We start from the raw sequence: 12,055 nt of genomic DNA on the forward strand, positions 1-12,055 counted from the left end.
TCAGGATGAGAGCAGGAAATGCCATCTGGATAATCCCGGCCCTTCGAGGGCATCCCTCTTCTTGATGCCAGACCTGAATGTGGTTTTTATTGTGGGAAGGTGTTTTGAGAGCTTCTTGGAGCACCTGCTAGAAACATTCCTGTATAGACAAGCCTACCCAGATGCTTAGAAAGTTGAGGTAATTCTTAATCTGGTGAAGTATTTCAACCTTCAAAGTTTCTTTCGGAAATCAAAAGAAATAAAGATCATCAAGCTCGAGACGAAACAAAATGACCGCCTCAGTTTCTCTCTCTTTTATGGTTGGCTGTCTTAACTGTACAGTGGTACCTCGGGTTAAGTACTTAATTTGTTCCGGAGGTCTGTTCTTAACCTGAAACTGTTCTTAACCTGAAGCACCACTTTAGCTAATGGGGCCTCCTGCTGCCGCTGCACTGCCGGAGCACGATTTCTGTTCTCATCCTGAAGCAAAGTTCTTAACCCGAGGTACTATTTCTAGGTTAGCGGGGTTTGTAACCTGAAGCGTATGTAACCTGAAGCGTATGTAACCCGAGGTACCACTGTATTTTGTTCTGAAATTGTTCTATGGTTCTTTGGACCGCAATAAAGATTTATTATTACAGTGGTACCTCGGGTTACATACGCTTCAGGTTACAGACTCTACTAACCCAGAAATAGTGTTTCAGGTTAAGAACTTTCCTTCAGGATGAGAACAGAAATCGTGCTTCGGTGGCGCGCCAGCAGCAGGAGGCCCCATTAGCTAAAGTGGTGCTTCAGGTTAAGAACGAACCTCTGGAACGAATTAAGTACTTAACCCGAGGTACCACTGTATTAAGTATTTCAACCTTTGGACGTTTTAAAGTATGGCTATGAATTCGTCTCTGTTTTCTTGTTTTATCCTTTTGTAAATTGCTTTGAAGGTTGTTGTTTTTCGCAGTCAAGCAGTATATGAATCTTATGAAATAAATAAATGCTATAAATATTCCAAATAATAATAATAATATACACCTGGATTACAAAGTTTGTACATAACTTGACATCTTTGCAGGCTCGTAGCCAAAACTCCTATGGTCTAAGTGGGCAAGGAATCATTGCAGAACAGCTGGATTATAAATATAGGTCGCTTAAAAAGTTATTACTCTGTGTTACTATTTAGGGAGCAGTTGGTTAGAACAAGGCCTTCCCACTTCCCTTTATATCTTTGCAGCTAGGAGGTCTGGGGCCTTCCAAATGTTGTTGGATTCCCGCACAGCCAGAGGTTAGGGATTTGGGGAATCAACTCCGACAAGATCTGAAGGGCTGTGGGTTCTCCACCCCTGGGCTAGAGGCTGATGTTTTTCAGTGCAAGCGGAACATGATTTTTCCTTTCCTCCTTTTCTTCTCTTCCCCCCCCTTCCCTTTCTTTCGTTAAACTTGCCAGTAATTTCTATGTAGTCATTTTATTTATTTACAATTTTAAATGCAAGCTGAACATTGAGGGAGGGTTCTCCCCCCCCCCCCGAATATCCCTGATTTTGTTACAGGTCCACCTGAACTGCTGCCTGGTGCTTGGGGGGCCTATTCTCACCACCTCAGGCCTTAAATGGTGGCGTCAGCTGTTAATGCCTGTAAGGTGACGGCAGGTGTGCCCTTTGCCCGGTGGCACCAATGTGTGCCCTTTAAGGTGGAAATGTGAGAGAAAAATGTAGGCACCGTGAGACCCTACAAACTGCATCTGTTGATTTTATTGAATGAAAATGGTTGATTGCTCCAAAGCAGTTTTGAATATGTACAGAACATGTTATGTTAAACCACAGATAAAACCCTATATGAAACAGCAGAAACCGCATTCTTTGGAGAGAGGGAAACACCGGCTTTGTTTCCCAGGCCTGTGAACCCTTATTACTTGGACAAATGGAGAGTGAATTCAGGTTCCTTTCTGTGTTTTGATAACCTGCTGCACCCAAAGGACTTGGGCCGGTAGCAGCACTGACCGGGCAGATGTCTTTAATTGTGTAGACGCAGAATGTTTTGTCTATGCTACAGGAGATTAAAACCTCTTCACATATTAGCGCATCCCTCCACAGAAGGTTCTCACTCAGCCATGATGCTTGTGAGCATAAGAAGGGCCTACTGGGTCAGGCCGATAGCCCATCTAGTCCTGTATCCTGTTCTCACAGTGGCCAACCAGACACCTGTGGAGCAGAACATGAGCACCAGAGAGAGTTATCTCCCCTCTTGAAGTTGTGGAGGCAGAGCACATCATGGCTGGCAGTCGTTCATACTCTTCTCCTCCATGAATTTGTTTCCCATACTATTTGATACCATTGGTCCATGCTTACTCCTGATAGGTCTCTCCAGTGTCTGGTTATGGTGTTTCTGGCTGCTGATAGTAGGTGGGTTATGAGTGCTTTGTGGTGTAAATGGGCATTGTTGTCTTGGAATATGTTTAGTAGGGCCAATTCTGGCGTGATGTGTAATACTTTCTTAGTTATTTTACATATTTCTCGTATGGCTGTTGTCCAGAATAGTTGGATTTTGGGACACTCCCACCACATGTGGAGGTATGTGCCTGTGGAGGTGCACCCTTTCCAGCATTTTGGTGAGGTTCCTGGGCGTATTAGTGCTATTGTGCAATCTTTTTTTAAAGCCATCCAGGTTGGTCGTCATCACTTCCTCCTCAGGGAGCAAGTTCCATAGTTTAACTATGTGCTGCACAAAGAAGTACTTTCCTTTATCTGCCCTAAGTCTTCAAAAACACAGCTTCACAAGTTCTAGTGTTAGGGAGAAACACTTTTCTCTATCCACTTTCTCCATGAGAGGCATAATTTTATAATCTCTTACCGCAGGCTATTCACTCCCTTAGCCTAATCTACCTCACAGGTCTCTTTGCAAAGATCAAATCCAGCAGAGAGAGAGTGAGAGACCCACATACTGTATTTACTCAAATCTAATGCTCACCTTTTTTGGCCAAATTACGTTGCGAAAATTAAGGTGTGTATTAGATTCGATGGCACATACTCATTCGCCAGCAAATGCGTTTTTGGTTTCAAAATTCTGAAAATTATGATTTGGGGGCAGGGAGGTGTGAGTGTCCTTTGCATGTGTGTGTTGTGGGAGGGAGAGGGGCTGCTGAGCTGGATAAGGACACGCTTTCTCCAAACCCTGGGGGTACGGATGTTAGCTGTTGTTCAGTGGGGAGTGTCCCCCCCATCCCATCCCATCCCATCCACTTCCTACCTCTTTTTTCTCTCCAAACAAAGGCAAGAGGGGTGGGAGAGAGGATATGCTTTGAGCAAGATGGGCTTGTCCTTTGCAGCAGAGGCAGGAAGACCAGTACTGTGGTACCTCGGGTTAAGAACTTAATTCGTTCCGGAGGTCCGTTCTTAACCTGAAACTGTTCTTAACCTGAAGCACCACTTTAGCTAATGGGGCCTCCTGCTGCTGCTGCGCCGCTGGAGCACGATTTCTGTTCTCATCCTGAAGCAAAGTTCTTAACCCGAGGTACTATTTCTGGCTTAGCGGAGTCTGTAACCTGAAGCGTCTGTAACCCAAGGTACCACTGTACCAGAAACGTTATTGTCGGTTAACTCTTGCTTTGCTTTGTATTTCTGTACTTAGGCTTAGGTGGATTTTTTTTTTTTTGTAGTAATTGAATTTATTGAATGGTTGGTTTTTGCCATTTTTGAATTTACCAACATGTATGTCATATATTTGTATTTCCAACGCTCTGTGTTTGATATTTTGAATGTTTGCTGTAAGACACTTCAGGCATAGCTAATTGTGGAAAAGCGTCATATAAGTAAACTCAATCAATTGACTTATTCATCCCTTAAATCCTGCACTGTGGAACTGGCCACCCTAAATCATATTTATGCTGCCATGTTTTCCCTCTGAACTACAGGATAGTTCAGAAACAAAGGCCACACTCCCCTCACCTGATGGTTGCAGAAATCCACAGTTTTGCTTATGGCAATTTGTTGCTGCCTCACAGTTCATTGTGGCAGTTAAGGCAAAATCACAATTTTTTGTTTCCCTTCACTGCAGACTAGTAGCTGGGTGTGTGTGTGCGCCTGGCTTTTTCGATTGATTGTCTTTTTATCATACTGTTTCCTTGAAGAGAGGCTAAGGGTGATTCACCCCTGCTTTTAATTTCACAACAACCTTGTGAGGTAGGTTAGGGTGAGAGCCCAGAATGGCCCGAGGCCAACCAGTGAACTTCCACAGCTGAAAGGGGTTTTGAACCCGAGTCTCAACATCCTATTTCATCACTGCAGCCCCTACACTAGGTTGGCAGTTTAGATAATGGCAATGGGCTCCCCCTGGAATGATGGGCTAGAACTTGCCAGTGGCTAATATGGAACCCTAGTATTGGAAATGTTACCCTTCCCTCCTCGAGATTGGAGACAGTGCAGTGCTGTGGTGTCAGTTCAGCTTTCTTGCCCTGCCCTGAAGTATCAGCGTATGTTGCTCTTGGCACCTGTTGTGACATAAGTATGCCCCTCTTTCTACCCTTACCATGCCAGGTAGGTTGGACGAAGACCCTGTCTACTGTCCTTGTATGAAAACCATGTCCATGTAGGAATTAGCACAAATCTTATTGCGTAGATAATCATTCAGGGCAAGCCTGAATGCATGCACAGCGAGAAGCTGTGTGTTACTGTTCCTGTCTGGCGTGGTGCAGCAAAAAGAAGGGGTGAGAAATCAGAAGGAATTTCCTGTAGCAGTCAGGTCATGTGTGAAGTGGCCCTCCAAGATCTTCAAGGTGCTAAAAAAAATACAGTTAACTTCTCTGCAAAATAGGAATTTGAACTCAGTATATTTGAACTCAACACGGCACTCTGGGGTTAATGATATCCTCCTCTAGATATTTTGTTGTTGGAGACATAATTCTGCAAGTGGTAATTACTGCTACAGCTCAAAATATGTTGTTCTGGAGCATTCTCCTATTTGAATAACAGTGTTGCGCCCATCTGATACAGTGGACGTTCGGGTTGCGAACGTGATCCATGCGGGAGGCATGTTCGCAACCCGCAGCGTTCGCAACCCACAGTGCCACGTGTGCGCACGTGTGGGTCACGACTCAGCACTTATGTGCAAAACGCCGAAACCCGGAAGTAACCTGTTCCGGTACTTCCGGGTTTGGCGCAGTGCGCAACCCAAACATGCGCAACCTGAAGCGTCTGTAACCCGAGGTATGACTGTACTGTCTTTATATGCGTAGGTGAACTAGCTATGGCAGATGTTATGTATTGGGTTTAACATATTTTATGTTACAAGGCGCGTTTTATTTAACAGCAGACCTATTTTGTGGTACTGGTGTGATTTCTCCGCCTCCCAATTTATTGTTATTGTTTAGCTTGAAAAGTTACAATTTAAAGGGTAGTTAATGATTAACAACAATTTGGTGTTTCAGTGCTGTTTGTCAGGGTCAGTGAAAGTAATAATTTGCTCCAGTTTTTGTTTGTAAGATTAAAAAATGGCACTGATAGTAAGTGGCAGTGCTTCTGCAAAATTTCTTAACTGTCCTGTGGGATTATTTGTGTCTTTTAAATGCTCGTGGAGGGGAGACCCCTGGCATTTCAAATGCGTGTGAACATGAGGATAAGCGCAGAGAAACCATGTGAAGAATCCCAGACTTGAAGCACAACATTGTGTGTGTAAGGGCCCTCATAACTGAGCCCCTCACAACCAATTAATAAACGAACCTATCACGTCTCTCGCCTCATAAATACTCCATGCCTCATATTAGTGCCAAGAGAGCAGCTACAAACGTATGTTTAATTATGGGGGGAAACCAAAACCTCAAATCCTCTCTCTGCAGTTTTGCCATAGTTTTATGATGCTGGATTTTAGACTTGTGTTTTTCCAACCCCCCTGACGCGCTCTCTTAGAAGGAAGGAAGGAGTTACACTTTCCTCATTGGCCTGAACAAAAGAAAAAAGGAAAAAAGAAATCCCACGGAGACCAGGGAGCCATCTGCTAGGAATTGGGAGTGGTTTTATAGTCTGATCTCAGAGGTAGGGGTGGCCTTGTAAGGCCAGAGGCCAGAGGCTGGGCTGAAACTCCAGCCGGAGGCGAGGAACTGATCGGAGGGTAATGATTGTGTTTGTCTGTCCATTGGCTTATTCGCTTGTGCACATGCTTTCTCTAGGAGTTTGGCTGAACATGTGTGGCTTTTACTTCTCTCGTAGCAGGCCCAGTTTTCCTTCTGCATCTCTCTGTCCCTCATGTGAGACACTCCTTTCTGCTGCATGTACCTGCCGGGGAATTTTCTTTGTCAGTTGGTGTTGATCAATTCATCCCTCTGTGTTGGTTTTCCCATGATGGTTCTGTGTCTTCCCCCTTGCTTTTCCCTTTTTGCTCCCTTACACATCTGTGTCCACTATCTTTCCTATTTTTCTGCACATGTTGTTACATTTTACCTGTGAATTGGTGCATTTCTGGGAACTTGTCCGGAATTATTTGCTGATGAGGTTGATTTTGGCCACAGTGGGCCAGGAACATTTCTTCTGGAAACACCTGGGAATTGGGATGGTACCACAGAAATCTGTTCTTACACAATTCAGAAGGACACATTTCACCGTTTCAAAACATTGTACAGTGGTACCTCTGGATGCAAATGGGATCCATTCCGGAACCCCTTCGCATCCTGAAGTGAACGCAACCTGCGCACGTGATTCGCCACTTCTGCGCATGCGCGTGACGTCATTTTGAGCATCTGTGCATACGCGAGCGGCGAAACCCGGAAGTAACGTGCTCCATTACTTCCGGGTCGCCGTGGAGTGCAACCCGAAAACGCTCAACCTGAAGCTACTTCAACCCGAGGTATGACTGTACATACAATAGCTGGGTGTATAACAGAAATTTCTTGTTATCCCATATGTTGCCAGTTTGTGTGGTCCAAGGCAGTTGTTTGTGCCTTTTCTTCTGCTGTCCCTATCCATTTCCTGTGGCGATTCTGTGCCCCATTTTCCACAGCGTTGTGGGTTTCCGTTTCTGTTTCTTATGCAGTTATGCAAATCTGTGGCATACATTCATCATGTCACAGTGAGACTTCAGAATGGTCGAAGGAAATGTACATAGCATCTCTCGGAGATTTTTTATAAAAAAAATGTATAAAGGCAATCTTTAGAAGAGCATCAGACAAGGAAATCTCTGCCCACACATTTATGGGGACAACACAGGAAGAAAATAACACCCACAAAGCTTAAAGATGGCCTTTTTGGTGCTATAATGGAGTGTATGCAAAGTGACACAGCAATTGTTTCTAATTTGGGTGCAATTAAAGCGGTTGACACAAATGCTGCCTGAATCCTCTCCAGTTCAGCCTCAGCTAAGCAGCAGCACAGAAAATTCCCCAGTGAACCCCACCCTCACCCCACCCTGTATCTTACTGTTCACCACCTTCCAAATTTTTATTGACCTAACAAAAAAGAAATTACAAAATGCAACAGCTCAGTGGCTGAGCGTCTTTGTAGTCCACGGCAAAGTCACAAACTGAACTTTCTAGGGAGAAAATGAGGCATCAGAAAATACATGGCATCAGAAAATGCAAGATGGCTGTTGAAATTTAATGAAATTATCAAAGGATGGGCAGTGGAATTTAAATCTTGCATTTTTACTGGGGCTGCAAAAGTTTTTTAAAAAACAGCATTTTTATTTTTTTTTGCAAGAGTTTGCAGTTCAAGGAGCTGGAAGCCCCATGATTCTGCCTATCCTCCCCCCCCCCAGCTCCCCATGTCTTCTTAAGTGCTTAGGACTCTGCATTATTTTAAACGCGTTGCTCTCAGCCTATTGCAAGCAGTGGGAGAGCTTCACCTAGATGTGGGTTGAACTGAGGAAGTTTCCTTTTTTTCCAAAATGGACTCTCAAGCAATTTCATGCGGCAGAGAAAAGCCCCTTTGCGAAGTTGAGCCTCTTTCTCCCAGAGCAAAGGCAAGTCCGTTTTGTGATGAGAAACCTGCTTGCCAAGGCTGGAGTGGGATGTCAGATTAGCCTCCGCCGCAGAAGCTGCTGTGAGTGGAGCATGTGACTGCAGCGTTATGTTGGGAGGAAGCGGTAGAGGTCAACGCAAAGGCATTTCGCCAGAGACTGCATGGCGGATGAGAGCTTTTTCAGATCCCTAACCCTTTCATCAGCCGCTGATAGCGAACAGAGGAGCGTCAGATTAATAATGGAAATTTCAGGACAGAGTAGTTTATTTGCTCTCTGTTGCTGAGGGAGAATGGAGGGCTTCTGAAGGCCCTTTAAATCTATTTTATTAATCCATCTGTGTGAGGGGAAATTTGCCATTCTTGAGACTGGGTGTTCAACTTTGAGATGAGGCTAGGGGAACACTCAAGAAATTCCCTTGTTGCAGAACAAGGAAATCTGGGTATCTCCTTCCGTTGGCGCTGCTTCAGTTTCAAATGTTGTGGGGATTCCATTCAGACTGAAATGGTCGAGTTGCAGTCCACACAAACAGGCTAACAAACCGAAAGGTCTGTGGATTAATGGTATAGCACATGCTTTTCACATAGAAGACCCCAGATTCAGTTTATGGCCATTTAAGTTAAAGGCTGTCTAATGGCAAGTGCGGTTTTGAAAGATCTCTCTGCCTGTCTGAGTTTAGAGAAGTGCAGAAGTTTCTGAGTGCTTCACATTCTCAGTCCTCAGAATAGCCTTGTAAGGTAGGCTTGGATTAATACTCTCATAGCACATTTGGGGATGGGATTTCTAGAGCAATCCTATTGGTGTTGATTCAGAATTAAGCTCCATGCAGCACGTTCAGGGGGACTTACTCCCTGATAGGTTTATACAGAATCGCAGCTCTGGAGGGTTCATGGAAGATTTGAACTAGGACTTTTCTGGCGAACACACCTGGCCACAACACTAAAAAAGATTTGCCTGTTAGAATTATAGGCTATGTTAACAAATTGTATGCGGATTGCTTATTCATTTATCATTTTCAATTTTGTCCTTAAGATGATTGAAAATAATACAGCTTTGAATTTGGGGTTGTTGCTTGCTTGTAACTTTTAAATCTATTTTGCTAAAAGTTAGTTTACACATTCTTTTTCTTGTAGATGGACATCAAAAGAAAGAATAGTATGGTTTTCATTTCAGCTGGGCATGTGAAATAATAAAGTGGGGATAGAGAAGGACAGTTTATATAGAAAATGTGGAGGAATAAAGGACTCATATTTTGAAAAGTGGTATGTGGAGGTCAGAATCCAACCTAGTTACGCCTGCTTCAGCCTGCCGATTTAGGCATGTCCAGCTCTGTGTTGGATTGTCGCCTGAGAGTCTTAACAGCTTCTTTGGGATTCTGTAATATTTATTCCCCCTCTTTCCCCCCACCAAGGAGGAAAGATTTAAGTGTCTAAAATATCCCCTGGATGAAGCAGGAAAATTAATCTCCGTCTTGCCTTCAAAGTGCAGTTGAAATTCTGGAGTGGGGAAACAAATGAGGCTTGTAATTGTACAAGGAAAGCATTTTAATTGCAAGGCAGGGGTGCAAGGAGGGTTGGTGTGTTTCCCCCTCCCTTTTCCCGAATTCTGCAAATTTACTGTCTTCATGACAGCATTGCGTGTCAACTCCCGGCACTGGATGGGGTTGCTAGGCAGCAGGTTCTTCTATATCCCAAGACTTTCTGATTTGCCAGCCTTCCTGGTTAAGCCTCTTTCTAGCCTACCGTCTAGAGGGACTTTTGCATGCTGCTTGCATACTGTCGAGATCTTGCACCTGAAATGTGATGAAAGGGGGAGGAAAGCACGGCTTGTTGGAGGCTTGGGGAGGGGGAATGGGGGGGACTGGAGAGGGGATTCGCTTTTTGGCTCTGCATCCTCAGTCTGGTGCAGAAGGTTGGGGAAATAACTGTATGTAAAAAGGACGAGGCTGGGATACAAACCCTGAACCAGCAACCGGAACAAGGAAAAGAGGTTAGTGGGTTAAGTGGCGTGCATTTCCTGCCTTTGCGATGGTGCCTCCTGTAAACCTAAGAATGGAGGCAGTAATTCAGCCATTAGATATGGATGGAGGCTGGAGAATCAAGTGGAGCCGTTGGGAGGGGGGGGAGGTGGCTGACACTCTGTGCCTCTGCAGCCGCCCTGCTGTAAAACTGCTCCCAAACTCTCACAAAGGTGACTTGGGGAACGAATGGATTTAGTACTTTGCAAATTCCATCTGTGGATCCTTTCTCACGTTCTCTCATGACCAGAATCTTAGAAGATGATAAAAAACAGGAGCAGCTGAGCACAGCTCATTTTTCTAGGGACACTCTTGTCTTTGCCATCCCCTGCGAAAGCAACACTGGTTGTGAGTAAGCATCCACCTTGGTTTAGGTTTGAGCAGAACTGTTTCAAACTTTGTTATTGAACCGCATTTTAAAAGAGCTGGAAGAGAAGCTCTTCCTGCCCACCCGGAGCTAAGAATCACATTGGAACACAGAGCCAAGGGCTGTGCACGTAGATAGCCAGTTTCATTTCTCCGCTTTGGGGGGAGGGCTGTGTCCCCCCCCAACAGATATTCCACTAAGAAACCCAGAACTGCCTAGACGGGTTTTTCTTCCAGAATCCAGTTGTTTTAAAACCCATTCAGAGGATTAATGGAATGTATTCTTGCGAGACCCTTAACGTTTATGCAGTTACTACTAAACATTAATTTGTGGGAAATTGCTTTTGTTTCCTATGGTTGGTTGGATTTTTTTAAATGTTTATGTGCTTTGCAGGTACTGTCTGATGAGTGTGAAAGGATGCTTCACAGATTTTCACATTGATTTTGGGGGCACTTCAGTTTGGTATCATGTCTTCCGTGGAGGGAAGGTAAGTGGATGTGACACCTTTGGAGGAGGGGAAGGGGAAGGGGGGAAGAGCCCTTATTTGCAGCCCAGTAGCCTCTGATTTTATGCTCTTTATCAGATCCTTGTAATTGCTTATGCTCAGATTTTGGTCAGTAGAAAATGCTAAGATAGGAAGAACATCTTGCTGTGGTTTGTGAAACAAAAATGGAGCATTGTAATGTGCTTATTTGTTTATTTATTACACTTGTTCCCAGCTTCTTAATTTCTCCTGGGTGGCTGTGGGGACCTATAAAAAAACAGCTTATGACATTAAAATAAATAATTTTACACCAACAACTCATTATTAAAGCAAAATACCAACAAATAATAACCAACTATCACCATTTCTCAAATATCTGGTGAAAGAGAATGTGCTTGGCTTCAGAAACTGAGAAATATATGTTCTGTTAACCTAGTTCCAATAGGATCGCTCTCTGTTCTCAACTCTCAGGACAGGTGATTTATTTTCACACACACGGACGCGGGTGGCGCTGTGGGTTAAACCACAGAGCCTAGGACTTGCCGATCAGAAGGTCGGCGGTTCGAATCCCCGCAACGGGGTGAGCTCCCGTTGCTCGGTCCCTGCTCCTGCCAACCTAGCAGTTCGAAAGCACATCAAAGTGCAAGTAGATAAATAGGTGCCACTCCGGCGGGAAGGTAAACGGCGTTTCCGTGCGCTGCTCTGGTTCGCCAGAAGCGGCTTAGTCATGCTGGCCACATAACCCGGAAGCTGTACACCGGCTCTCTCAGCCAATAAAGCAAGATGAGCACCGCAACCCCAGAGTCGGTCACGACTGGACCTAATGGTCAGGGGTCCCTTTACCGTTATTAGGATTCAACTAAATGTTTATATATGCTGGTTGTTCTGCAACTAGATTCGCAGGTTCCTTTCTTGAGATCAAATCATAAGGTCTCAGAAGCCAAGTGCCACTCAATTTTTCTGCCCCATCTCTTACCACTGTTGGGGTTGTAATGACTTATGGGCTGCAGTTCAAGTGTGCTCTGGCCTTCCATCCCGCTCAGTCAAAAACTGAAGAAGTTGAGCATCTCTTCTGCAGAGCAGAAGTGCGGTTGGCTTGTTGCGCTCAACTTGATTTCAATTCTTGGGAATTGCTTGCCTAAAACTCGTACATTACTTGGGTGCAGATTTGGCATCAGGAACTCTGCAAGGCTGGTTTAGACGTATTTAGCCATATTAGGCTCCTTTGAACATACAGTATTTTTTTGTGTTCCACCATTAACTGGACAACACAAGC

The 12,055-nt window shown here is 44.5% G+C and overlaps 2 protein-coding genes across 7 annotated transcripts in view; one reads left to right on the forward strand and one right to left on the reverse strand.

Annotated features, from left to right (window-relative positions):
- Positions 1-12,055, forward strand: part of KDM2B (lysine demethylase 2B) — an 83,829-nt gene that overhangs the window by 23,189 nt on the left and 48,585 nt on the right. For 5 of the 6 annotated variants that reach the window (XM_083589759.1, XM_083589755.1, XM_083589756.1 and 2 more), the window contains one exon: positions 10,689-10,782. In XM_083589759.1, coding sequence (XP_083445885.1) covers positions 10,689-10,782 — 94 coding nt within the window. Of the gene's footprint in view, positions 1-9,785; positions 9,901-10,688; positions 10,783-12,055 lie in introns of those variants that run through there. The other variant, XM_083589760.1, reaches the window with a different exon arrangement.
- LOC310751270 (vomeronasal type-2 receptor 26-like) overlaps positions 1-12,055 on the reverse strand; it is a 249,162-nt gene that overhangs the window by 14,848 nt on the left and 222,259 nt on the right. The gene's annotated exons all lie outside the window — the stretch shown is intronic.

The sequence above is a fragment of the Podarcis filfolensis genome (assembly GCF_964270895.1).
Source record: "Podarcis filfolensis genome assembly, chromosome: 16".
Classification (NCBI taxonomy): Eukaryota; Metazoa; Chordata; class Lepidosauria; order Squamata; family Lacertidae; genus Podarcis; species Podarcis filfolensis.